Here is a 26,688-nt window from a genome sequence, read left to right on the forward strand (position 1 = left end):
TAAAAAGATTTATTTTGAGAGGGAAAGAGAGAGAGAGTGTGCCCGCAAGTGCAAGCAAGCATGGGGGAAGGAGCAAAGTGAGAGAGAGAATCTCAAGCAGACTCCCCACTGAGTGTGGAGCCTGACGCGGAGGCTCAATCTCACAACCCTGAGATCATGACCTGAGCCGAAAGAGTCAGACGCCCAACTGACTGAGCCACCCAGGCGCCCTGCACATTTATTTTTTAGGTACACTGGATATGATGCAAATCTTTCATTAGCTGGCAGCATCCAATAGCTGTTTATACCATAAAGCCTATTTTTAAAGTAGATGTTGGTGCATTTTGTTATTTTGGTGAAATTTCATGTCACAAATTCACTATGTGTTTAAAATTGCTCTTTTCTTAGGCTTGGTTGTCTTCCATCTTCTTTTTCCTGTTTTAGGACTGTTCCCAGCCATCACGCTGCACTTTGTATAGCGCACGAGTGTGTCTCTTCATTGCCCGACCTTGTCTTGTTCACGTCACTATTTATAGATGGCACCTAAACAGTTGGTGGAAGAGTTCATTCTGATTCTAAAACGAGTTTCTAGGGGGCGCCTGAGTGGCTCAGTCGGTTACGTGTCTGCCCTCCGCTCAGGTCATCATCCCGAGGTCCTGGGATCGAGCCCCGCGTTGGGCTCCCTGCTCCGCGGGGAGTCTGCTTCTTTCTCCCTCTGCCCCCCACCCGCTTGTGCTCTGTCAAATAAATAAATAAAATCTTAAAAATAAAATCAGTTTGTAAAATGTTCCTCAACTTTTTGTCATGAAAATCTCCAAACACAGAGAAAGTTGGAAAAACAGGACAACACTTGTGCTCCTGCCACTTGAGTCAACCTTTGCTAACATTTTGCCACATTTGCTTATCTACAAGTGATTACTGAGTTAACTTCCGGACATCCTGACACTTCACTATCACCACTTTGTAGTTATTTCCTAAAGGTAAGAACATTTTGCAACATCCGGTACTGGCAGACTACCGGCCATGGGCCAGATCCATAACGTCACCTGGTTTTGTTTTGTTTTGCAGTAAGCTCTATGCCCAACATGGGGCTCAAATTCACGCCCCCAAGATCGACAGTCGAATGTTCCGACTGAGCCAGCCAGGCGCCCCACATACCACCTGGTTTTGAAAATAAAGTTTTATGGGTACACAGCCATGCTCATCCTTCACGTCTTGTCTGAGGCTGCTCTTGCCCCACAGCGGTCGTTTGGCCCGTAATTCTGGAAATACTATCTTACCTATAGAAAAGAGTTGACCTAAAACCTGACTGCTCTCCTTACAACCTCATGCTCATAAGGTTGGCTGGCGTCTGAGAATGTGGATGTCAGAGCGTTCCCGCCACGATGTGTAAGAGCACCTCACTGGGCCAAAACCATTTTTACCAGGTAAAATGGGTTTATTCAGGAATAGCAGAGAATTGTAATTGGAAACAAGCAAGCTACTGAAAGAACCACAGGCTAGTCCGACGAAGGAGAAAAACTCTGTTTTATGGGGAAGAAGGAGGAAGTTGGAAGTTTGTTTTGAACAGAAGTCCGTTGGAGAAAAGCATGAGTTCGTGGTGATGATGGCTTCTCATTAGCTACATTGCAGAGGTGGCCGATCTCTTGTAGGAGATGCAGGATGCATCTTTCTCTGTTGGGACCCTCACTGGTGATTCTCTCCTGTGGAGGATTCTTCTGCATCTGTGATTGAAAATTCTTCCTGTAATTGTGGTTGAGTGGTGGGGATCCCCCTTCTAGCTTCCCAACTCCACTTGGTGAGGTTTCCCTTCGTTAATTTCCACAGGCTTGTGATGAACACCCACTCTCCTCCCTCTGGGAGTCTGGAATTTTGGTACGAGCCAGGCAGAGGGTTCCCATGTGATCAGCCCCTGGTAGAAGCCTGGCACTGATCTCTGACCAGCTCCCTGCTAGATAACATCTCACAGCTCTTTGCTGTGAATTAAGCAAATTCTGTGTGACCCCACCAGGAGAAGCTTCTGGAAGCTTCCTCCTCGACTCACTCAGCAAGCCTTTTCCCTGTGCTGATGTTGCTTTGTATCCTCTTGCCTTAATAAATCATAGTCGGGAGTCCTCCTAGCAAATCAGGGAACCTGGGGGGTAGTCATGGGGTCCCTGGACACATAGCCCTTTATAGAAAAATTCTGCTGAACCTCATTCTACATAAACACCGTCACGCCCTAGAAAAGAAACAATTATCCTGTGTCATAATCTACACATAGTCTGTATGAAAGTTTTCTCAATTATTTCCAAAATGACTTTTTAGCTTTTTCTTTAAACCAGGGTCCAATCAAGATTTGTATGTTTCACGCCCTCCTCTTACATATATTCATCCATTCAGTCCTTGTTTATGACACTAGCTTCGTGAAGACATCAGGGCAGCTGTCTTGCAAACTGTCCTGGACCCGAGTTCGTGGTTTTCTCACGCACTGTGGGTAGCCCTCCTCTCCATCCTGAAAGCAGGGGTGCAGACCTCGAGGCTGCGCGAGGTTCAGGCTTATCTGCCCCACTAGCCAGCGCTCTTGCTCCAGTAGATGCCAACTGTTACGTCTTGTCGCACTTTCCTGAGACATCGACAATGAGCAGACCGTTGCAAACACCTGACCGGAAAAGCCCGGAGAGCAACAGAATATGCCTAGAAGCCCACTTGCCACACATCCCCTTCCCCGCCCACCATCGGGGGCTGAGCACATACCGAGCCCCACCCTTGATCACGCACTCTCTGCCTGCTCCCTGGCATGCGCCCGCTGACCCTCTCTCTAGAAGACTCTCGGTGTCCATCTTGCGGGCGGTGGAGAGGTCCGCGGTTGGGGCTGGAGCCCGCCACCTCCGCCGCCTGCCGGCGCCCAGACTAAATTCCTCCCTTTCTCTTTCCCAAACCCTCCCGCGTCTTGCGTTATCGGCTTCTCTTGTGAGGAGTTCATCCGAGTTTGTTCGGCTTCTCCTGGTCCAGGCCGCTCGAGTCCCAGGAGGGCTTCCGTTCCTTCCCCGAGGCAGCGGCTGGGACAGGCCCTGGGGCACGCGTAAGGGCGCCCGGGCCGCGGCGGGCCACTTGGGGCGCGGCTGAAACCCGCCCGCGCCACCGTTCTCCCTGCGCCGTGGCATCTGCGGACGACTTTCGCCGGAATCAGTGGTTCACGGGGGCTGCACAGGCTCTCTCTCCAGTCCCTCACCGGCCGGGGTGAACTCCAGTCCCCTAACAGGCGCACGCTTCACGGCCTCTCCTTAATCACGAGCGTCCAGAGCGAACGGACGCTCGGCAGAGGCAGGCGACGCGGCCATTACGGGGCCTGGCCGCTAAGCGGCGGTGCCCGTGGTCCCGGAGAGGCGGTCGCGGCCCTGTGACGTCATGCGCACGCCGGAGCGAGACCGGCGCGGTCGTGTGACGTCGCACGCGCGCCCAGGGGAAAAGACGTGGCCGCGGAAGCCCAGGGGTCCGGGGCGTTCGCCATGGTTCCGCGCGTGCCGCTCCCGCCGGAGATCCAGCTGGCCCAGCGGCTGGCCGGAAACGAGCAGGTGACCCGGGACCGGGCGGTGAAGAAGCTCCGGAAATACATCGTCGCCAGGACTCAGCGGGCCGCAGGTTGGCGCGGGGCTGGCGGGGTCGGGGCGCCTCTGGGGCCAGGCCGGGCCGGGCGGGGTGCGCGGGGCGGCCGGAGGTCGGCGGAGGCGCGGCCTGTGTTGGGTGTGTGTGTGGGGGGGGAGCCTCCGAACCACGTGGGTCGTCCACGCCGTCAGGCCCGCGCGGGTGCCTCCCACAGCCCCACGCCCTGCCTGGCGAGCACCCCGCGGGGAGCCTGCGCCCTCTTCCGACGGTATACCCTGTTTTCCCTGCTACCCGCTGTTGGGGCAGTCGGAGCGGCATTTGTTGCGGTTGGCAGTTCTCTCTTCGTGTAATTACTGGGTGGTGGTCTGAGTTCGAGTGCAGCGGATCCTCCGCCAGGGCAGAGGACGTGCTTCCTGTGAACTGGTCCCTCTAACGCTCGTTCTGAAAGCGTGGCCCCCATGAGCAGCATCGGCGTCACCCCGACATCTGTTAGAAAGGCAAATTATGAGTTCCATTCCAGCCCCAAGGAGTCAGAAACTCTGGCGGTTGGGCCAGCAGCCTGGTGTAAGAAGCTCTCCAGGTGGAACACTACGTTAAAAACTAATGGTGTAATGTATGGTGATTAACATAACAATAAATTTTTTTTTTAAATAAGAAGCTCTCCAGGTGATTTCCATCCTGGTGCTAAAGTCTGAGAACCACTGCTTCAGGAACAGCATGCCAGACACAGAGTTAGGACCTCCATAAATATTTCAAGCGGTTTTATATGTCTGTGTGTCTTACTAGTTTGAAGGAGTTAATTTTTCCTTTTAAAATTTGAAGCATAACAGAAAAGTGCACAAACCGCAACGTGTAAAGTTGAATGAGTCATCACCAGCAAATCCACAAATGGAATATGGTGCCTCGGATATGGATACTTGTAGATTCTTAGTGTTTATTGAATAACGAAAGGGCCGTTACGTGGGGGAATACTAACAGCCACAGGTCCAGCGGCTTCTGAGTTGAGAGGATGGAAGGAAGGGGAGGGAGAGCCTCCAGGAGAGGGGAGGGCCAGGTATGTTTCCACTTAGAGCACTTTGATCTAATTCAGGCACTCAACATTTCTCTGGCTTTGTTCCTGGCAGGAAAAAGTTGGGTTTGCTTTGTCTGAGTGTCGCTGTTCTTGGTGCAGGTGGTTTCACTCATGACGAGCTGCTGAAGGTCTGGAAAGGACTGTTTTATTGCATGTGGATGCAGGACAAGCCGCTCCTCCAGGTGAGTGTATGAGGAGGTAGCAGAAGCATCCGCGGGAGGACAGATGGGCGCGTGGTTGACCCTCATTTTAACGTAGCGAAAGACACTGAGTTACGAAGTTTCATAGCTTCGACACTGTATTTGTTTATTTATTTAAGATTTTATTTATTTGACGGAGAGAGACACAGCGAGAGAGGGAGCACAAGCAGGGGGAGTGGCAGAGGGAGAAGCAGGCTTCCCGCTGATCAGGGAGCCCGACGCGGCTCGATCCCAGGACCCAGACGCTCAACGACTGAGCCACCTTCGACACTTTGTTTACAGCCAGAGGGCCGAGGCCTTTGGTTAGAGTGTGGTGGTGGTGCTGAGGGGGGCACTGTCATGACAGGTGGCTGCCAGCGCGGGTGTGTGCCTGAGGTGGCAGACAGCGCCGAAATAGGGAACCAGGGACAGAATCCAAGTCTGCTGAGAAACGGGTTTTGTTTTGTTTTTAATTATTTTTCTAAAAATTAGACTATTTTTAGAGCAGTTTTAGGTTCACAGCAAAATTGAGGTGCAGAGAACTCTCATACAGCCCCTTCCTCCACACGTGAACAGCCCCCCCCAAACTGGAGCGGTGCGTTCGTTACAGGTTCGTTACAACCTGCCTGACGCGGACCGTCCCCAGAGTCCATAGTGGGTGTGAGGGTTCCCCCTTAGTGTGTGCATTCTGTGGGTTTGGACAAGTGTGTGGTGACATACTCCACTACGACAGGCTCGTACAGTGCAGTTTCACTGCCCTGAGATGCTAGGTTTTTTTTTTTTTTTAAGATTCTATTTATTTATTTAGAGAGCATGCATGGTGGGGGGGGGGCAGAGGGGAAGGGACAGAGAATCCCAAGCGGACTCCACACAGCGTGGAGCCCGACGCAGGGCTTGATCTCACGACCCTGAGATCGTGACCTGAGCCGAAACCAAGAGTCAGATGCCCAGCTTCCTGAGCCACCCAGGCGCCCCACATGTTGGCGTTTTTAAAACAGTGTCAGAGTGAATTGTTTACTTTTTAAAAAAATTACCTGGTGGTGAGGGTACTTATTTAAAATGCAGACTCCTGTGCTGTATTTGATGCCCACCGAGGGGAGGCTCTGGGACTGTCTATTTAGCAAGTGCCCTAGGGGATGCTTAGCACAGTGACGCAAGCAGCGCGTAGTTTCTGGGGTCTGGTCAGTCTCTTCCGGCTGGTCAGGTGGCCCCATCTCTCCTGTGCTCTCCTTTGACTGTCAGTCTCTGTTGCTTGAGGCTCAGCCCCGGTCGTGGGAGCAGTGGCTGCCCTTGCTTGTGATGAGCTTCTGTTGGTTCTGGCTGCGGGGGGAGGCCTTTTGCAACAGTGTGGCTTGCAGACCTGAAGCACGCTGGGTAGAAAGGCTGGTGGGAGCTGGTTCTCGTGGTGAGCGAGTGGAGATTTAGTGTGGTTGTCTTTCTGTTGCGGCTTCTTGTTCTAAGACCATGTTTCTTCAGGGTCTGAGGGAGTTTTTTCTACTGTTTACTACCCCAGGAGGAACTAGGGAGGACCATTTCCCAGCTCATCCATGCTTTCCAGACCACAGAGGCACGTGAGTACCCTCGCCCCGGAGAAGCCCTTTGGGCAGGGCAGAACTGCCGAGAGTTGGCTACCAGACGTGGAAGGCTTGTGTTCTTAAGATGCAGAGCAAGAGGGAGGGCCCTGTCCTGGCTTACGTGCGAAGCCTTGTTCTCAGTGTTCAGCAGTATTAACTTGTTTATCCAACGTGGACCTAGCTCGAGGCTGAAGGGCCAGTATCTTGCATTTTAAAATGAAAATGGAAATCTAGTGCAGTGTGGCCAAGTTGCTGGACCGAGTCAGCTGATGGTGGCATTCCCTCAGGGCGCTTCCCCGACCCACCCATTTTTGTCCTGTCCAGGATCTGTAGTTCTCAACCCTGCTGCCTGCCCGCTGTGATCACTTGGGCATCTTTAGACATCTTGATGTTTAGACTCTGGTCCAGTTGAATCAAGCTGTGGGGGTGGAGCCCGGGCATCTCCCTCCGACGCTCGGGGTGGGGAGCCAGCGCCCCTGGCAGAGATGGCTGCGGCTGTTGCTGGTGAGGCCCCGGTTACCAACAGTGGATGGGTTTAGTTCCGTTACAGTGAAGTAGGTAGAGTAGTCACAATTAGGGACGGGAGCTACTGTCTCAATTTGGGAGTGTGTCGTTAGCATCTGAGTCCTTAGTGGAGGTCCATCTGCCATAGTTTTTACCTTTTGAGAACCTGCAGAAGAGTTTCTGTGCTCAGCAAAAGGCCAGGTACAAAACATTCACCTGGTGACGGTTGAATAGGTTAGTGAACTCGGGCTTGCCCATTATTGAACCATCTGACCGACCCTTTGGTGTTGGAGAAACTTGTAACAGGAGATCAGGGAGGCCCCATTTGTCTCCCGAGGTCCAGGCGTGGGCAGGGCTGGTTCCCCAAGGCCTCTCTCCTGGGCGTGCAGATGCCGCCTTCTCCTGTGCCTTCACATGCTTGTCCCTCTGTGAGCATCTGTGTCCTCATCTTTTGTAAGGGTACCTACTTCACTGTAACGGAACTAAACCCATCCACTGTTGGTAACCGGGGCCTCACATTGGTGCAGGGCGCACACCAGTGACCTTATTTTACCTTAACTACCTCTTTAAAGACTTTATTTTCAAATACAGTCTTATTCGAGGTCCTGGGGTTAGGGCTTCAACATGAATTTGGGGGACACAGGTTAGCTTGCAGCACTGTGTGTCTGACCTATGGTTATGGGGAGGGTTTGTGCCTGATGGGTTAGTGGATGTAGTGGGGCCAGGCATGGGGGTCAGGCAGGGTCCCCGGCCCGAGCCAGGAGGGGGAAGAGCCGGCCCATGGGGGTTAGGCAGGATCCCCGGCCCTAGTAGGGGAAGAGCCAGCCTGTGGGGGTCAGGCAGGGTCTCCGGCCCAAGTAGGGGAAGAGCCGGCCCGAGCAGCCCTTCTCTTTCAGTGGCTTTGCCAGCTCTTTGCGCCTGTTCTTCAGAGAACGTGGCAGATTGAGGTTGTGGCTGGGCTTTGCTTCTGTTTCTGAGGTTCCTCCAGCCCCATTTCTAAGCCCAGTTCCGAACACCCCTTCTGAGTGCAGCAGACTGGACTGAGGACCCCAGAGGTTGGCTGCACATGATGTCCTGAGCAGTTTTCTCCATATTGTCTCACCTCACTTCCCAGAGTGGCTTCTGTGTTCCCCTGTGATTCTCTTTGGCCTTTTTTCTTCCTGCAGAGCACCTGTTCCTTCAGACATTCTGGCAAACCATGAACCGCGAGTGGACAGGCATCGACAGACTGCGCCTGGATAAGTTCTACATGGTGAGGTTGCCCATGGCGGCGGCAGCGGGCCTGGGGGGCGTGGGGGCGGGGCTGGGCGAGCTGGGGGCACAGCCCCGAGCGATGGGGCCTCCGAGCGTCTCCGGCCCTGGCAGGGCTGCGCCCTTCAGTACCGTGACCCGTAAGTCTTGAGGGCTGAGGGGGGTGCACGGGCCTAGGGTTGCCCGGCATGTGCCCTGTCTCTGAGGGTTGGTTAGCGGGCAGAGAACTCAGTACTTAAACAGCGCAGAGATTTCGGTTCAGAGGAGGAGATTAAAATGGCCTGTCTGGGGAGGATCGGGGCCGCAGCCTTGCATCCCTGCAGGAGTAGCCGCGAGCCCGTGAGTGCCAGCAAACCTGCATGGAGTTCATGCCCTAGTCGTAGACCCTTGTCCATTTGTAGGGTGCCCAGCTGGGAAGCTGCTTTCTTCTGGGTGAGGATGGTTTGTAGAATTGTTGTATGCAGAATCCCCTTTTTCTTTCTGATGCTGCGTTCCTCAGAACTTAGGTTACTGATTTGCTCTCAGAGATGCAGGAAAATTGGGAGATTTACAGACTCCGTATCCCCACATTTGAACCACACTCCTTTTCCCGCAGCAGGGTTCACTGGGGCTTAGGATAGTGTCGCTGTCTGAGAGCAGATGACCCAGCGGGTCATTGGCTGGGCCTCATTGAGGACGGCCGCTTTTGGGGCTGCAGTTACTCGTGGTCTGCCACTAGGATCAGCTCCCAGCTCAGACGTGGCCCTGGGGTTATGTGGACACTGCGTATCTCAGATGTCAAGGTGAGGACCAGCTAGTGGGCAAGGCATGGAGCTCAGGAAGGGAGGAAGATGGAAGCTAAAGCATGTGAGGCCGGGGGCAGGGGCCAGGCTATGCACTTTCACAAAGCACAGGTTTACCAGACAGAGGAGTTTCCCTAAGATGGAGTTGCTGCGTGCTTGATAGGATGGCTTCTGTCACTTTGTGGGGACCTGTATGACTGCACCCAGCAGGGCAGCCCCCTGGAGAGGCGAGAGGCGAAGCCCCTGGCGGCTCTAGGCCTTGGGAGTGGTGTCCCCTGGGCCCCATGTGTCCTGGGCACACCTGACAGCCAGGAGACCCATCCCCATGTGCATCCTCTGTCACTTTGCACTCCTAGACCCCTCTCTGGGTGTGCCACCTCACATCTCGGCGGTAGGAAAACTGGCTGAAAAAGCCGTGAGCTGTTGTTGAGGGGAAACGGGGAATCGTGGGGGAGGAGTCAGGATTCGTCGTAAAGGAGGAGCTTTTTTTTTTTTTATTTTTTTTAAAGATCTTATTTATTTATTTGACAGACAGAGGACACAAGCAGGGGGCAGTGGCAGGCAGAGGGAGCGGTAGAAGCAGATTCCCCACCGAGCAGGGAGCCCGATGCGGGACTCGATCCCAGGACCCTGGGACCATGACCTGAGCCGAAGGCAGACGCCTAACCAACTGAGCCACCCAGGCGCCCCAAGGACGGGCTTTTTTAAGGGGGGGAGTTTCCCCTCTGGGGGATGAGAGAGAAAGCAAACACTTTCACTGTCCGTTGGGGAGAGAAGTCCTTCAGAAAGCTCAGAGGAGCCTTTCCCAAGGGGCTCAGCCTCCCCGGGGAGACAGGCACTTTGTTCCCTGTTCCCATTCCTGAAATGGGGACCGTTCATTTGGCTTTCGTTCATGGCCCAGCAGTTGCTCCCCAGGGTGTCTGCTGTGAGCCCGAATTCCTGGTGCTCTTGGAAAGCGGGACCATCCCAGCCTGGGGGCAGTGACACCTCTGGTGTCCCGCCCAGCAGCTCTGGAGGGCCTGCTCTGCACTCTGGGCCACTGAGATGACTGGGGCAGAGGGGCTTCTGGGGAAGTCCGGGCTGTGCCCCGCTAACGAGGGTCTCCGTTCATGCCACAGCTCATGCGGATGGTCCTGAATGAGTCCTTGAAGGCCCTGAAGACGCAGGGGTGGCAAGAAAGGTTGGTACTCACGGCACATCCCGAGAGCAGCTCCTGCTCACAGGCGAGCCCGTCGTGTCACTGGGGCCAGGGCCATATGCTTCTCTCGCAGTTACTCATCGTAAAGAGATGTCAGTCTTCCCATTAAAGGGTGACCCGATGGTGCTTAAGATGAAGGCATTTTGAGAATTATAGTTTGTGCGTGTGTTCACAGAAATGAATGTTTTCAACCTTGAATGTAAGTTCTTAACTATGAATCCAAATTTAGTTCTCTCTTTATGCTGTTTTTCAGTATAATTGAGGCATAGCTAAGGCGCTTTTTTTTCCTCGTTTTTTGGTATAACATGGCATATTGAGTTCTGTTATCAGTGGTATTTGCTTTGGTTCTAGAAATTTTTAATTTATTCAGACCTGTCACTTTTGACAGAGGTGCTTGTGATGGGGGTAGTCCGTGTCCCCCAAATTAAGAGGCCTGCGTTTTGTGGCCAGCATTGGGCTTCCCCTGGCCCCGGGCCGGTGGGGCTCTGCCGAGCCCGATCTCCTCCACCCTCTGGGGACCCCGGGGAGCACGCTGGGGCAGGGCCGGCTGAGCTGTGGCTCCCGGTGATGGCAGCTGGCCTCTGGATGTCAGGAGGCAGGTCGAGATCCACAGCACCAAATGGGTTCTGAGTTCACATTTTAAAGTTTTTAAAATTAATTTAAAGTTTCGTCTCTTTACAGTTTTTTTCTAATTATGAGAGTGACATGTTCCCAGTATAAGGAACTAGGAAAACTTTTGTAAAATGAAGGAAAAGCAACGCGAGCTCCCAGCATAAAGATTTCTCAAACGCTTCTGTGTTGTGTGTGCAGGGTGCACGGTGGTGTCGGAGCAAGCAGGATGTCTGCAGACTGCTTTTTTATTTTACTGATGACATGTCGAAGGCACCCCTCGTGTCAGCGCCCTGCTGCGTGGTTTTGAGGGTGGGGCAAGAGGAAAGAGACTTGGAAACAATATATTTTGAGTGGTTTTGTAATGAAACGGTACGCTAGACCAGTTTATTTCCAGTCTGGACACGACCATCCCCGCCAGCTCCCAGCCCAGCTGCTTCAGCAGAGCGTGCGTTCCCAGAGAGCGAGGTTACATCCTCGCCCAGGCCCACTTTTTTCCCATATAAAACAGACTAGCAGGAGTGGCCTGTAGTTCCCTGGGTTTTTCTGAGTTTAGAATTATGATGAGTGACGTCATGTTTAGGGCAAGGGTGCCTCTGCGGAGCCTGATTTTCACCCTCTTAATTCCTGCGAGGCGCCGAGGCCAGGGCTCTCGCTGTCAGGACGTAGGATTTGGGTCTCCATAGGTGGCTAGTGCATGAGCAGAACCGAAGGCTGAAGGGACGTTTTATCTCTGATAACTCTTGTGAGAGGAGTTCCTTCCTCACCGCCGCTAAGAGATGCAGAAAGACCCCTTTGAAGAAGCCGGGAGCCTCCGATTGGCCCGCGCCGCCTGTTCCTGTAGCCTGTCCCCGTTCCCGCACAGCCGGCCAGCCCTGGTTGGTTGGTCAGTGTTTGTTACTGTCACTGGCCTGGGAGGAGGGCTCCCCTTTCCTGAGCCGCAGACAGCATCCCTTCCCTTCTGTGGCCGGGAAGTTCCCAGTGCTGTCCCGCAGCCGCCTCCCGCCCCGGGGCTCATTACGGAATGCGTATTCTCCAGTTCAGGTGTGGTATTCAGAGCCCCCATGCATGTAGGCCAGCAAAGACCGGTCGCCAGAGCTCTCTGACCCCAGAGCCCCAGGCCTCTGAGGCCACCAACAGCAGCATGCTCAGGGACGGCAGACGTGGCCAGCTTGGGGCCACGACAACGTGCAGTGGGACTGGGGGAGCAGCTCTTCCCCGTCTCCTTTCTTTGCCTTTGCTCCGCCCTGGTGTGTGCTCCTGGGCAGTTCCCCGTGAGGACAGAGAGACGCGAGACGCGGTGGTGTAGCCTCTTGTCACGCCAGGCCTTTCTGCTTCCACTTGTGGTCCCCGCACAGAAGGGAAGGCGTGTGCGAACGTGTACACGCCTGGCCCTTTGTAGCTCAGATGCACCCTTGCCACGTGTGCAGGAGCCGACAGTGGTCACGTATCCGTCATTATGGGTCCCGTGTGCTGGAGCAGACCCAGATCACCAGGCCGCCTCCCGTGGGGGCAGGGCGCTGGCCTGTGATGGTGTTCCTGTCAGAGCTCCCCGTTAGGTGGGGGACGTCACGGGCTCGTAGCCTGCTGTGGCTGCCCGCCCTATGGGCCTCTTTCCTTCCTCAGGCAGATCGAGCAGCTGCTGGAGCTGCTGACGACGGAGATCCTGCACCCCGACAGCCAGGCCCCCAGCGGGGTGAAGAGCCACTTCCTGGAGATCTTCCTGGAGGAGCTGAGCAAAGTGGGCGCCGCTGAGGTGAGGCCAGTGGGCTGTGGGCGGCTGCTGAGGCCCCCCCACCCCGTGCTCACGCACAAGGGACTGAGGCAGCCCCCCCTCCTTTCTTTGTAGCTGACGGCAGACCAGAACCTCAAGTTCATCGATCCCTTCTGCACGATTGCTGCTCGGACCCAGGAGTGAGTGGCAGGGGGCTTCCTCCGGCCTGGTTCTTCTTTGTCACGGGGTTCCCCCGTCAGGAAGAGAGAAGGAGTTGTGTGTGTGTGTGACAGGGTCAGCGGAGTGGCCGCTGCTGGGGCTGGGGGGTCGGGATGGGCATACCCAGCCTAACGGGCCCGCTCCGGCACCTGCTGTCCCGCAGCTCCCTGGTTTTGCATAACATCACTCGGGGCATCTTTGAGGCGATCGTGGAACAGGCCCCATTTGCCATCGAAGACCTTATGAATGAATTGGACGCACCGGAGGAGGAGGGCGTGTCGGAGGACGATGAGCGCGGGCAGGGTGTGCTGTCCGAGGAGCCAGGTGAGGGGAGGGTCGGTGCAGCCAGAGTGGGGGCGCCCCTTCTGGCCCGGCGAGCTTCGGTGCTTGCAGGGGTCCCTGCGTTCGCTTCTCGTCTGGCCCCCCTGTCCTCAGCCTGCCCCCGGCCTCTGTCCTCCCTGCCCGGGCCTCGCCCCCTGGCCTCCGGCTCCCGGCGCGCCGTCCTGACTGCCTGGCTCCTCTCTCACCACCGTTCCTCCCTGCTGCCTCTGCCCCGCTCACCCCTCCTCTCTGGTCCCCACCCTCCATCGCCGGGCCCACCTGGACCTCCCCACCCCTACCCTGTCTCCCTCCCTGGGTTGCTCCACAAGATGTCTTATTTTCTGGCATAAATCACTTAAAATTACATGAATTGCTTGTCTGTCGTTCGTGGCCCTATCGCCCCACCGGATGCCGGCTCCCCTAGGACCGGGAGGTCTGTTGACTGCAGCTGCGTCCTGGTGCCGGGAGCAGCCCCAGCACGGTGCCCACTAGATGGGGGAGTGAGCAAGCTGATGGACGGAGCCTACGAGGGGGAAGCATGCCATGGGTGGTGTCCCACTGAAGGCCTTTGGGGTCAGGGCCTGGGCTTCGGCCTGGTCTGTTGACAGTCTTGATGCTAATGTGGGTCCTTGTGGGACATGGGTTAATCTCATGTGCCCCGTGGACTGGGGGGTTGTGTCGCGTGGCTGCAGGGGTGCGTTTTCCACCAGTTTTAGGACTCTTCCCTGCCTCCCACTCTTTTTCTTTTTTCTTTTTTGGTGGTAAAATACACACTATGTGAAGTTTACTATGTTAATCTTTTTTTCTAAGACACATTTGTTCAGTGTGATCAGATGATCAGTCGTGATCAGATTATTGTATTTAGCGATCAACAGCATGGGTGGAAAAAAGATCTACATTAAAACCTTTTGTTGGAATGCTTTACGCTTTCCACAGAACAGAAACTGAAATATTCTGTTATACTGTTAGTCACAAATCCAGTCCTCGAGTTTTCTGCCCACACACACAGGTGTTTGCAGCAGCTCGGCCTGCCGCCACGGTGCGTGGCTGAGGTCCCAGGTCTCTTGTAAGCCGTAGCTTCCCTGGCACTTCTGGGGCTCTCCTCTGGCTCCCCCCCTCTGGCTCCACCCTGTGGCTCCCTCCTGTGGCTCCCCCCCGCCGTGGCCCCCCCGTGGCCCCCCCCGTGGCTCCCCCTGGCTCTCCTCTCCTGCTCAGCTGTGTCCTGGCAGCGATGAGAACCTCCTGTCGCTCCCGTAGCTCCTGCTGCTGCTGCCGCTGCCGGAACCACCACAAACACCTTGTTTCGTGGTTTGGCAAAGTATTGGCCTCCATCACCTCAGGGGCCAGAGCTCCTGCCTCCAAAGTCCCCTCCTTTCATGGATCCAGAATTTGGAAGATTGTTGTAACTGCCAAAGTCATCACAGCTTCTGCCGGCCACAGAGTTGTCACCCTGTCATTGCCAAGCCTGTTAGAGCAACCCCTAACCCTAACTCTTAACGAGCCACAGCAGTACGCCCCACGGCCACCACCCCCACCTTGACTGCCCCCAGAGCCACCTCACCCACCGCAGTACGCCCCACGGCCACCGGACTTTCCAGAACTGCTCGGACCTCTGGCTGGAGGAAGCACTCACCATCTCTTGCTTAGGCAGGGCTTTCCTTGCTTCACGGCTGTGGTCATTCGCAGTCTGGTATTTCTGAGTGACGGTCTTGTCTACGCAGTCACGGTCATCAGATGTTACAAGAGCTGAGCCTCTCTTCTTGCCGCTGCCTTACTCAGTCATGACGTCCATCACTCAGTTTTCCCATAGTGTTGACATAATCTTCGACGGTGTTCTTCAGTGTCGGCCTTAATGCCGCCAACAGAGATGTTTTTCACAGTTGAGTAGGCAGCAAGCCTCTGAGAACCCTCTCTTGAGACAGTCGTCTTTGGTCCGGTAACTCTTCCGTCCCCCTTGCGTTCAGGGCTGCCTCCACCTCCGTAGCGGCGCAGGTGACAGACCCAGAGCCTGTGGGGCGCTTGGTATTTGGATCTCATGACCCCACAGTCCGAGAGCATCCCCCACGGCTCAGAATGGCTCCTCAGACTCTCACTGGTGGTTTGAAAGCTCAGACCTCTGATGAAGAGCTTCCACAGCGGTCCAGGCTCTGGGAAGCTCTGACTTAGGACGGCGGTCGGCAGGGGCACTTGAACGATGCTTCCTCGGCCCCATCCGTGGGCAGGAGAGATGTTGACCATGTTGACGTGTTAAGTGCATTCACAAGCTTGTGCAGCCATCACCACTGTTCATCTGCAGAACTTTCCGTCTTTCCGTACTGAGACTGTCCCTGTTATGTCGTTTCCCCTCCCACACTCCTTCCCCAGACGCCTGGCACCCACCTTCTACTCTCTGTCCCTGTGGCTCTGACTGCTCTGGGTCCCTCCTGTGAGCGGATCACACAGTGTTTGTCCTTCTGTGGCTGGCTGGCTTCACTGAGCGTGGTGTCCAGCTTCGTCCCTGTCTTAGCACGTGTCAGTTTCTTTCCTTCTTTTAAGGCTGCGTACTATTCTACTGTAGGTACGGCCGCGTTATGCTTACCCACTCACCCATCAAGGGACCCTTGGGTGCTTCCGCGTCTTGGTTCTTGTGACTCATGCTGTAGTGACCTTGGGTGAACAGGGGTCTCTTGGAGACTCTGTTTTCAGTTCTTCGGGGCAGGCTCCCAGAAGTAGGATTGCGGGGTCACACACAATTCTTTTTTAAAATTTTTGAGGTCCCTCCCAGTTCCCACAGCAACTGCATCACTTTATATACCCACCAGCATTGTGCAGGGATCCGATGTCCTGTTTTGTTGCCGGGAGCCACCCCCACGGGTGTGAGGGGGTATCTCACTGCGGTTTGGGTCTGCACGTCCCCGACGACCCGGGAACGTGGAGCATTTTCACACGCTCATTGGCCGTCTATGCATCTCTCTGGAGACGTGTCTGCTCAAGTCCTTTGCTTTCAGGCGAGTCGTGTGCTACTGAGCGTCAGGACCTCTCTCTGCATTCTGGATGCTCAAGCCCTGTCCGGTCTGTGATTTGCAAATATCTCCCCCCATTCTGTGGGCTGCCTTTTGGATAGTGGCTTCAATGCGCAGAAGTTTGAGTGTTCATAAAGTTCAGTTGGTCTCTTTTGTCACGTGTGTCTTCAGTGCCCCATCTAAGAAGTCATTGGTGTGGCCAGTCTCATGAAGGTTTTGCTCTGTGTTTTCTTTCTTTTTTTTTTTTTTTAAGATTTTATTTATTTGAGAGAGAGCGGGAGAGAGCACACGTGAGGGAAGGGAGAGAGAGAGGGAGAAGCAGGCTCCCCGCTGAGCAGGGAGCCGGACCTGGGGCTCCATCCCAGGACCCCGGGACCATGACCGGAGCCGAGGGCAGGATACTCAACCTACTGAGCCGCCCAGGAGCCCCTCCCTGCTCGGTGGTTTTGTTTTGTTTTGTTTTGTTTTTTTAAGAGTTGTATTATTTGAGTTCTTACATGTAGGTCTTTTATTTCCTTTAAGTTAAATTTGTCCATGGGTGAGGGACCTGGTTTTGTGCTCTTGCCTGTTCCAGCACCGTTTGTTGAAGAAACGGTCTTTCCCCCAGGAAGGGTCATTTGACCGTATAGATTCAAGGCTTCATTTATCTGCTGCCCACTCTGACCACCTGCTGGAGTGCTCCTGGGTGGCTGTGCTCACGCCCCCTCCACCTGGGCTCCTAACATGCCCTCCGGCCGTCCTGTGCACCTTGCCCATCCCGTCCTTCGGTAGCCCGAGTCACGCTGACGCGGGGCCTGCCTGTGGCCCTGCCGTTCTCGTTCTCTGTCCTAGTCGCCTGCCTGTTGTCCAGAACCATTCTGTAGGCAGTGACATCAAAGCTCAGATGATCGGAAACACTGTCTCTGTGGTCCCTTGATCCAGGCCTGCCCTGTGGCTGGACCTAGCTCCCCTTCCTTGATTCTGGAATTTCTGACACTGCGTTGGTTCTGTAAGACATCCACACGTAATTCCTCTTAATTTCGTTGTAAGGATGACCGCTCAGCCCCTTCCTCTGGGACGTCCCTTTCAGTGGCACCTTGCCCCTCCGTGTGAGGCTGCCCGTACCCCTGCCCCAGCCTACACCTGCACCTCTGCCCAGGTCATGGGCCCTGGCACCCAGGGCTCTTGGTTCCCCGGTGTTTGTGTGGGGGTGCTCTGCGCGCTGGGCACGCATCTTTGAGTTCACGGGGCCCCTTTTGTTCCAGGTTCCCTCCATGGGGCTGCGTGCGATAGGGATGAGGCGCTGCCAGGAGATGGCGAGGACAGCGTGGGCCCCGTCCTGCAGGTGGGTGGCCTGGGCTCTCGGGCCTGGCTCTGCCTCTGCACTCCGTGACGGCGGGCGCTCCGGCTCCTCACGTACAGACGCAGGGAGGCCTTGAGGCTGGGACTGGGGGCCGGCCCACAGGGCTTGGGCTTCTCTGCCAGTCAGCCGCCTCGGGCGTGCTCCCTGCTCGCGCTGTGGGGCACTGGGCAGAGAACATGGCAGTGGCGAGAGGTCGCCCCGGGTCCCGCTCGGGGTCAGAGCCCAGCAGAAACAGAATGCTTACTAGAAAGCTGTGAATGTTGCTTACGTGTTAAATTAGTAAGAATTAGGGATATTGGCTTACGTGACGTCTGTATAAGTTAACGTGACTTGTGCTCTTTCTCCCTGTTTCAACGTGGCTGCCCGAGGGTGTAGTCGCAGAGGCCAGCCCGGGAGGTCCTCTCACATGGGGGCGGCAGCCCCGGGGAGTGTGCTCGCTGCCTCGTGTTGTACGCAGTGTTTGTGCAGGGGATTCGGGAGGACTTCCGGGTGTGTCCTTGTGACCTGACCGGAGGATCTGCGCCTCATCCACGTGCTCTCTCCGCTCGCTGCACGTTCCCAGAGCACCTGGGAGGTGACTGCGTCTCTCTTTGTGCCACAGTTTGACTACGAGGCCGTGGCCAGCAGACTGTTCGCCGTGGCCAGTCAGCAGGGCACCCCCTCCCAGAACCGGAAGCGCCTCTACAAAGTGATCCGGAAGTAAGTTGCCCTGAAGGTGGCTGGCAACCCCTCCCCCTCCCCTTGGAGTTGCCCTCACTCTGTTCCACCGGTCTCTGGGGGCCTCCGTCCGCCCTCAGAGCGCAGGTGGAGGGGCGTCATCGAGGGCGGCCCCCGGGCGGCTGACGGGGGTGCCGCGTCCGCCCTCGTGTGGAAGCTGCAGCCATGGTGAGCTCCTGTCTCTCCTTTCAGGTTGCAGGACCTTGCTGAAGGTGAGCATCTCATGCTGAGACCCTGGCCCGGAACACCGTCCTCCTCCTGGGCGCACCGGCTCCCGTGGTCGCCCTTCCAGTGGGACTAGTCGCTGCCCAGGCAGGGCAGGGCTTTCTCTCCGGGAGAGGGGGCTTGAGCGGTTCTGCAGCTCGTCCTCACCCCGCTCGGTGGCTCTCGGATCCGGGTGTGTGCTGGAGTCCCTGGGAGGCTTGTTTTGCTCAGTGCCAGCTGCCAGGGCAGGGGCCTGAGAGCCTGCGTGTCTCGTGAGTTCCGTGGCCTGCCCTGTGGCTGGTGTGCGGTGCAGCAGATCTGGGCACCTCCCTCTGTATGCCCGGTGCGGCCGATGATGAGGCCTAGGAGTGAAGATGGGCCTCTCCCCGGTCTCAGTGTGAGGTTTTGGGCGGAGAGCAGCGGCGCGGGGGCTCGCGGTGAATACCCGCATGGCCGCCGCCTGGGCTCTGCCATCGGTGTCTTCCTGTCGTTGTGCTGCCCTCCTTCCCTCCATCGCACTGTCCCCCAAGGTTGTCGTGCTCCTCGTGAGCTCAGGTTCGGTACTTGCAGGTAACGTTTTCACACGGTGATGTGCGTGAAGACTGCGTACACGGGATGGGGTTTCCATGCACAGCCCCCCGTCGACATGGAGGGCATCGCCGTCGGCCCCCTCCCGGCCTGAGCCCTCTGGGGAATCGCCGGCGACGCGGTGCGAGCGCTCTGGAGCCTGGCTCTGCCTGGCGCCTCACCGCCCGCACGGCCTGGAGTCGGCGGGACGAAGCGCGGGGAGGTGGTGCCGGTGTGGTCGTTCGCGGCCCTGAGCGTGCGCACTGCAAACACCCCAACCCGCCCTCGGCCTCCTGATGGCCTGCCTTGGTCCTTAGGCCTCTTCCCAGAGGATGACGTGCCGGAAGAAGCCTACAGGAACCTGCAGGCGGAGGGGCAGGAGAGGAGGACAAAGAAGCGGCCTAAACCCAGGTCGCAGGAGCGGCCAGGTAGGACCGGCGGTGTCAGCCGGTGGTGGGGCTTTGGTGCCTGCAGTCTGTGTCCCTTGCCCCCCCCCCCAGAGCATCCACAGGACTGTGGTTAGACCCCCGCTGGGGGCTGCTCTGCCCTCATTACGCCCCACGTCCCGCTGGGGCACAGGGCTGCCTGCTGCCGTGGAGATGGGCTCTGTGCACCGCAAGCCCCAGGGCAGGAAGGGGCTGCAGAAGAGGGACAGCTGGCGGCCCCCCCGGCTGAGAGCCCTCCCGTGGTTGCCCATGTGTGCTTAACGGTCTCGGGTTCTGGGGTCTGCCCTTTGAAGGGTCTCCCGGTTTGCCCTGGTTCTGCTCCTACCTGGGCCCCCTCCGTCCATGTTGGCTTATGCCTGGGCCCTGTCTGCGGTCACCGGCCTGGCTCATGGCTCCGTTGTGCACCAGGTTGGGCCCGCTCCATTCTGGGTTCGAGCCTGCCCACCCTCTGAGTCATACCTCCGCAGCCTTTTTGCTCCCGACTCTGCCGGCCTCCCGGTTTTCCTGAAGGCCTGCTCCGGTCACCCTGCCCGGCCGGGAGCCAGCACCATGTCACATCTGCCTGACAGCCGTGGAAGTTCACATCCACACTGGCAGGACGCTCTGGTTGGCTGGGGCGGGTCTGCTGCTGAGGCCTTCGGGTCCTCTTCTGTGTCCTTTGTGTGGCCCTGGAGCTGGCGCCTTCGGTCGGAACGGAAGTGGGCTAACCAGGCCTTCATGGTGCCTCGTTCACGTGGCCTTGCTGTTTTAGGGAAAGGCAGGAAGGAGGACTCACGGCCAGACCCGAGCTCCGGATCCGAGAGGAGGATGAGGCGGCAGCAGGGCTCGGGGACTGAGCCCGCGGGGCCTCAGGAGCAGCTCGGGGGCCCCGGTGGGAGAGGGGCTCGAAAGAAGAGGCGGCGGCGGCTTCGGGCAGGGGCCAGAGTGAAGGTGGCCGGTTGCCGGGAGCTACAGACCAAGCAGCGGCCGCTGCAGAGCCGGAAGTGACCCCAACAGGCCCAGCACACGCAGGGGGGCCCTCTCCCTGTGGCTCCTCCATTTTGCGCTGAGTGGAGTTGGGGCGCAGGACCGTGGGGCCCCGCCCCCGAGACTCTGGACACGGATACCCGCGGCCCCCTGACGTACCGTGTTAGAGGGTCGGGCCCCTTGCTCACTGCCCGTGCCGCAGAGCACGGACGCCCTGCTGACGTTGGTCCGGCCAGGAAGTCCCCTGAGATCTAAAACTGCCTGGCAGACAGCCTTCCCTGGGCCGGGGACCGGCCACACATGGGGGGTGTCCATGAATAAAATGCTCTGCAGTTCTTACGAGCGAGGCTCTGCTTCTGGTGCGTTGTTGCAGGAAGATTACCGGTGGCGTGACTTGACAGGGGCTGGTTCCCAAGTAGCACTTATACTTTGTACCCATTGCATGGGAACAACTGTTCGTACACATGTCGCAAAATTCGGGAGAAGATGCCAAGAGTTAGCTGCGGTTGTCTGGACGTCCTCTTCGTAGACTTGTGTTTGGAGCGCACGGTGAACCTGTTCTTTGTGTCGGCCCCGTGGCTCGGGGTTGATGTGTCCGAGGCAGGGAGGTCGGCTTATATGACTTAGAGGCACAGACTCCTGTGGGCAGCCCCACTGTGCCCCTCTAGTTTCCCCTCAGCGCCTCTAATTCCGTTTCAGCCCGTGCTCACCCGGAGGGTCCAAGGCAGCTGCACGTTTGCCGGACCGTGGAGGGTGCAGGTGTGAGTGAGTGCCGTGTGGGTTCCGGAGCTTTCCGGGCGGTGCTGCGGCGTGGGCAGGGCTGCATGGGTGGCAGGTGGGCACCGTCTGGGTCAGCCAGCCCCGTCACTGCTGGGCTGAGGTGTGTGGGTGAGCCCCGCTAAAAGCCCATCCAGGCTTTGACTGAACCCCAGTTCCTAACGCCTTGCGGCATGCTGGGGGAGTGGCGCTCGGTGACCCCCTTTCCATCAGCTGGGTGGAAAGAGGCGGGGCCCCTGAGACTGGCTGAGGCTCAGGGGTGGAGGCTTATTCCTCTCCTGGAGGTCATAGTTCCTGTTCTCCAAAGTGATGTGGCAGAACCGGCCTGCCCAGCACAGCTGGTGGGCTGAGCTCAATAAAGCTCGGTGGGCTGGCGGACACTGCTGAGCCCCCAAGTCTTCTCTGGTGGCGCCCCGGGCCAGGGGTCTCATTGCTGTTCGGGCCTTTTCCTGTGTGTGACGGGGACGGGGGATGCTTTATTGTTTTGGTTGAAATTTCTTCGGTCAAAAAATTAAGGAAACAAGCACACTAGAAATTTCTGAAAAGACAGAAGTCCTCCCTGACGGTCGTCCTCAAACCAGAGTGTTCATGGCTTCCTGAGCGCTGGGTTCTAGGCCATTCTCAGGCCACACTGTGGTCCTTCCCTCCCCGACCATGCTGTGTGGACACCGTGACTCGGTACGCTGGGAGGCTGGGACGGCTTGCGGCCGCCCCTGTGTCTGACTGGCAGCGTCCCCCCCCCCCCCCCCCCACCCCCCGTCAGCACGCACTGTCCTGGTCGGAGCAGGGAAGCCTCAAGAGGAAATGGAGGGTGACCACCAGCACTTGCCCCCAGGAGAGCTTGTGTCCAGGAGCAGGCGTCCTGTTTATTTCCCTGTGCGTTCTTTTTCTAAAACCGTTTTATTGAGCTGTCATTCATGCGCCTCACGAGTCCCCTGTGTCACGCGAACAGGTCCGTAGTTCTCAGTACAGAGCTGTGTAGCCATGGCCAGAGTCCATGTTTGACCATTTCGTCCTGAAAGAGACCGCTGTCCTTGAGCTGTCCCCTCCCGGCCTCTGACCCTGGCTGACACCCGTTTTGTGTCTGCACAGATTTCCCGATTCTGGACTCTCATGTAGATGGAATCCCACCACGTGGGTCTTTGTGTGCAGCTTTCCTCACGTAGTGTGTTTCCAGTGTTCATCCGTGTTCGTCGCACACATCAGGATTTCATTGCCCGTGTGGCTGAGTGATACTCAGTCTCCCCCTGCCATCTGAAAGCACCACGCTCCTGTGAAACCCTCCGTAAGCCGAGATGACATAAGGCGAAGGATCAAGTGCCGTTAGTTTACGTGGAAAACCTCTGAGCAATTCCCAGACCCCCAAAAATCACTTCTCACAGGCTTTTCTGATCCCCAGGACATGTCTAGCTAATGGACACACAGAATCAGTCGAGATCGAGCCCAGAGGCTCAGGGACGCAGCCGAGAGCCCCGGGGCCGGAGGCTGAGATGCCGCGGGTGGTTCGCGGGGCAGGAGGTGGGGGGCCGCGCGCTCTGCTCGGGTGCAATCCGCCGCTGGACGCTGTTTTCGCTTTTCGCCTTTTTTTCCCCTAAAAGTGGAAATCTTCAAATTGATCTGTAAAAACAGGTAGTAAGGTAGGTTTTTCACAAGAGTGAAGTGGGGTAATGCGAACTTTCACAAAGCGGGGGCACCTCTACGACCTGTTTGTTTATGGGCCGTCTGGGGCACTTCCCCACCTCTCAGTTACTGTGAGTGGGGCCGCTGCAGACCCCCACGCGCCGGCTTCGGTGCGGACGCGCCCTCCTTGGGTGCGGACCCAGGCGTGGGATGTGAGGCCGGTGGCAGGTGACCGCGGTCCTGGACGGTTCCCACCTCCGGGGACGGGGTGCGGCTTCAGACGAGGGCTCCGTGAGCTCTTGTCACCACGGTGGCACAGCCGGTCGGAGCAGACTGATGGGCTGAGAGTGCCGTCTGCTCATGGCTGTGGAGAGCTCACCTGGCCCCTGCGCAGGGGTGCACAGCGCTGGGCCGTCCCACCCCGCCCCTGCCTGCCCCTTGTGGGCCTGGCTGATGGGCCCCAGCAGGTGACTTCTCGGGAGACGGGCTCAGCCGTCCTATCTGTGTGCTGTTGTGAGGTGATAGCCACTCTGAGCCTGCACATAACTACTTGTAAAATGGGAGAGTAACACGACTGTGCTCAGAATCACGTTGCTTTTTTCCCAAAAACAACCTAAAACTTAGAGGAGTTAAAAACATAATGAGCTTTGGGCTCCTGGGTGGCTCAGATGGTTAAGCGTCTGCCTTCAGCTCAGGTCATGATCCCAGGGTCCTGGGATCGAGTCCCGCATCGGGCTCTCTGCTCAGTGCAGAGCCTGCTTCTCCCTCTTCCTCTGCCATTTCCTCTGCTTGTGCTCTCTGGCTCTATCTCTCTGTCAAATAAATAAATAAAATCTTAAACAAACAAACAAACAAAAACATAATGAGCTTTTTTACCCACACCATTTGGGAGTTAGGCACTGACTTGACTCCTATCACTTGGAGTAACTCAGGAAACATTTTCTACGACAGTCTCTCGCCCACGGCCCAGCCGTCGAGTTTGAGAAATGAGCATGGGCACCTCAGTGCCGTCCACCCCCCTGGTCTGTTCGGTGATGCCCTCTGTGGCCCCGGGGCCCCATCTGGAGTCTCCTGCATCACATTCTGCTTGCTGTTTAGTCCCTTTAACTAGGTCCTCCGTCGGCCTCACGTCCAGGACCTGGGTGCTGGGTGGATCTCAGGCTGGCGGTCCTGTACGTCGTCCCCACTGCGGGCATCGGGTGGCACCTCTCGTCTAGACGCAGGGCACACAGGAATCAGAAGCAAAGCTGGTTCTCTGTCCTGCCTGGGCCTCGGCTTCCCGCTGGCTCTGGTACGGAGGGTTCTTGTGAATGTGGCCCCTTCCCTTGGGGGGTTGACGGTGTGCATGCTGGAGGGGCTCCGGAGCCCCAGTACCCAGTTTCTCATCAGACTCCCCATTCACTCCTTGAGTGACTTGCGTCGGTGGCTCATTGTTTCCTGTTTTATCCAGTGGGTTATGATCCATTACTGTCACTTGTTTTATTTTTTTTTTAAAGATTTTATTTATTTGACAGAGAGACACAGCGAGAGAGGGAACACAAGCAGGGGCAGCGGGAGAGGGAGAAGCAGGCTTCCCGCTGAGCAGGGAGCCCGATGCGGGGCTCGATCCCAGGACCCTGGGACCATGACCTGAGCCGAAGGCAGACGCCTAACGACTGAGACACCCAGGCGCCCTACTGTCACTTGTTTTAACCGCGTGTCCCATTTGGGCCGGTAGGAGATGTCAGGCCGGCTTCTTGGTGGGGAGCACCCACCATCTGTCACCTTTGTTACGGCAAGAATCCTCAGCCATGGGACCAGCTGCTTCTCCCAGGATGCTGATGTGGAGGGCACAGCCCTGCCCGGCTCAGGAGGGGCTGGTGTGGGTGAGGGTCTAATGGGGTCCTTTTGTTTTGTTCTGAAACGGCTTTACCCACATGTGCTTTATAAGCTGTTCAGTTCGCCCATTTAAAGTATGTGGTTCAGGGCTTCTCAGCCCATCACCACAGTCCATTTGGGACATTTTCACTCATCCCCCAAAGAAACCCCATCCTGGGGGCTTCCTTTAACTTGGGGAGAAAGCCTGTGTGAAGATTTTGGACCAGTAGGAGCCCCCACCATGGGGTGGTGGTGGGTGACTGATCACAAGGCTAATAGATTCATTGACCGTTTCCTCGAACAACTAAAAGGTCTAGAATAAGTACAGCTTGTGTCCGAAGTGACAAGAAATTCCAGTAGCAAATGTGATTTACAGCTTTGTGGTTACTCCAGCTCTGCTTCAGGGTCTCTTCTGGGCACACGAGCTCTGGAGTTCAGCGGTTACGTATGGGGCATCTGGGGATCCCTGTACTGCCTCTGGGTTGGCACACATAGGCAGGACCGGAGCTTCCGTCCTGGTGCCCAGAGACGACTGCCCCTGTGCCGTGGGCTGTCGGCTGCCAACCCCGGGTCACCAGAGTTTAAGCTTTGTCCTTGGCTTGCTGAGAAGGGTCAAGGACAGCACAGCCTTGAATTACCAGAGGGCTTGTGTCAGCCTGGGGGTCCTCTGAGTTAGCTTCTCATCAAGCACTACTGTGATCTCTTAACTCCCTTCTATTTTAGCCACAGCCAGGAGGCAGTTAGGTCCGGGTGGGGGTTGGGGGGCCAAGCAGGGGGCAGCTTTTGCCCAGGCCAGAGAGACATCAGGGATGCAAGGGAGGGGGTCTCGTTGGGGTGAGGGCCGGCAGGTGAGGAGGGGCTGGTGTTTGCTGGAGGTTCACGCAGGGGAGTGACCGGCCAGGGCGGTGTTGCACCTGTCCCTCTGGTAGTGGGATAGAGGGTGGACTTGGGGATAGTCTTGTCAGCAGCCCCGGGTTGGGACGCTCTCTGACTGATGGCTTTTCACACACTGTCTTATAAGAATAGTCTCTTAATCACTAGGGGCCTGGCAGCAAAGACTCTCCTCATCCTCAGCCCAGAAGTTCCCCAAATGGGCGGCAGGATGCGGAGACCCGACCACGGTGGCTGATGGACAGCTGGGTGCGCTGGAGGGGCAGATGCGGGGGGCCATCCTGTGGCACGTGGCCCGCAGAAGAAAGAGGAGGGCCCCAGGGGGCATCCACGTGCTGCCCGCCCCCTGTCCATGGGGGAAGGACTGAGGCTCCTCGTCCCAGCCCACAGCCTGTAAGGGCCGGTTAAACCCCAGCTGCAAACGTTTCCCCAGACGACCTTCCTGCCGTGAAGAGAACGTGCCAACCAGCTGACCTCAGCAGTGGGCAGGCTTGGAGACTCTACTGAAAGGGGCCACTTAGCTTGTAAATTGGGCTGATTTTCTTTCCCAAGCCGGATTTGGCTGGAGGGAGCTGTGTCAGGCGGTGCCTTGTCTTCCCGCAGCAGCCGTTCCCGGGCGCCCTGAGACTCCCCTCTGAAGCCCGGTCTCGCGGCACGCTGGCGGCTGCCATGGCTCGTCCCTCTCCGAGTGGACTTTCTTGGCTCTGAGCCGCCGGTCAGCCGGACGTGTCCACTCTGAGGTCGCACCGCAGCTGGCTCTGCTCCTGCGGCGTGACGTGGGCGCGCGTGCAGAGGCACATTCACGTCTCCGTCTGTCACCCCCCGAGCTCCCTACGCGCCTCTGTTGTGTGTCTACCTGTCATCCCTACTTCCCCAGCTCCCGGTCCTCTGTCCTGTCTTCCCTCAGCTCTCCCCACCCACCCGCTTGCCCTCATCCTGTGCGTCGCCCACCCGCCCTTTACGGAGGAGACGATTGAAGAACCGTGGCAGTTCTGTCTGTCATCTGTTTGCTCACGGGTTACCCCCACGGCGTCTTCTCTCCACGGCGTCCTCCCCCGTGGCGGCGGCCTCCGTGGAGTAGCCTTGTTTGCGTGGAGCCCTCCGTCCTTGTGTGGGTGAAGGGCAGGGTGGAGGCCCCGGGAGGGCAGCCCAGCCCCCTCGGGTGGCCCTGGGGATGTCCGCTTCCCCCCCATGCCCTCTCCCTCATCCGCTCCCATCCCTCTGGGACCTGCCGGAGGGAGCGGGTGCAGTCCCACCAGCTGCCTCTGGGGGCGCCCTTGGTCCTTGGAGTACATCTCCAGCCCCTCCC

At 57.2% G+C, this 26,688-nt stretch overlaps 1 protein-coding gene and 1 long non-coding RNA gene across 3 annotated transcripts; one reads left to right on the top strand and one right to left on the bottom strand.

Moving 5' to 3' along the window:
• Positions 1-1,482: 1,482 nt before the first annotated feature.
• On the bottom strand, positions 1,483-3,204 carry LOC141371535 (uncharacterized). Its single transcript, XR_012376551.1, has 2 exons — positions 2,916-3,204; positions 1,483-1,703 (listed from the first exon to the last, which is right to left on the bottom strand). It is a non-coding gene; the product is annotated as an uncharacterized lncRNA (long non-coding RNA).
• A 118-nt stretch (positions 3,205-3,322) lies between these two features.
• Positions 3,323-20,576, top strand: RRP1 (ribosomal RNA processing 1). 2 transcript variants are annotated; one of them, XM_025863477.2, is made up of 13 exons: positions 3,323-3,603; positions 4,739-4,821; positions 6,332-6,389; positions 8,063-8,148; positions 10,048-10,109; positions 12,363-12,492; positions 12,586-12,650; positions 12,833-12,993; positions 17,237-17,316; positions 17,936-18,033; positions 18,244-18,263; positions 19,140-19,250; positions 20,020-20,576. In XM_025863477.2, the coding sequence occupies exons 1-13, from the start codon at positions 3,471-3,473 to the stop codon at positions 20,253-20,255; spliced, it is 1,323 nt and encodes a 440-aa protein (XP_025719262.1). In that variant the 5' UTR covers positions 3,323-3,470; the 3' UTR covers positions 20,256-20,576. The 2 variants fall into 2 exon arrangements, with proteins under 2 accessions (XP_025719262.1, XP_025719263.1); XM_025863478.2 differs by lacking the exons at positions 3,323-3,603; positions 6,332-6,389.
• Positions 20,577-26,688: the final 6,112 nt, after the last annotated feature.

Source organism: Callorhinus ursinus, unplaced genomic scaffold (genome assembly GCF_003265705.2).
Source record: "Callorhinus ursinus isolate GAN/ISIS: 27379988/994484 unplaced genomic scaffold, GSC_fseal_2.0 scaffold75, whole genome shotgun sequence".
NCBI lineage: Eukaryota > Metazoa > Chordata > Mammalia > Carnivora > Otariidae > Callorhinus > Callorhinus ursinus.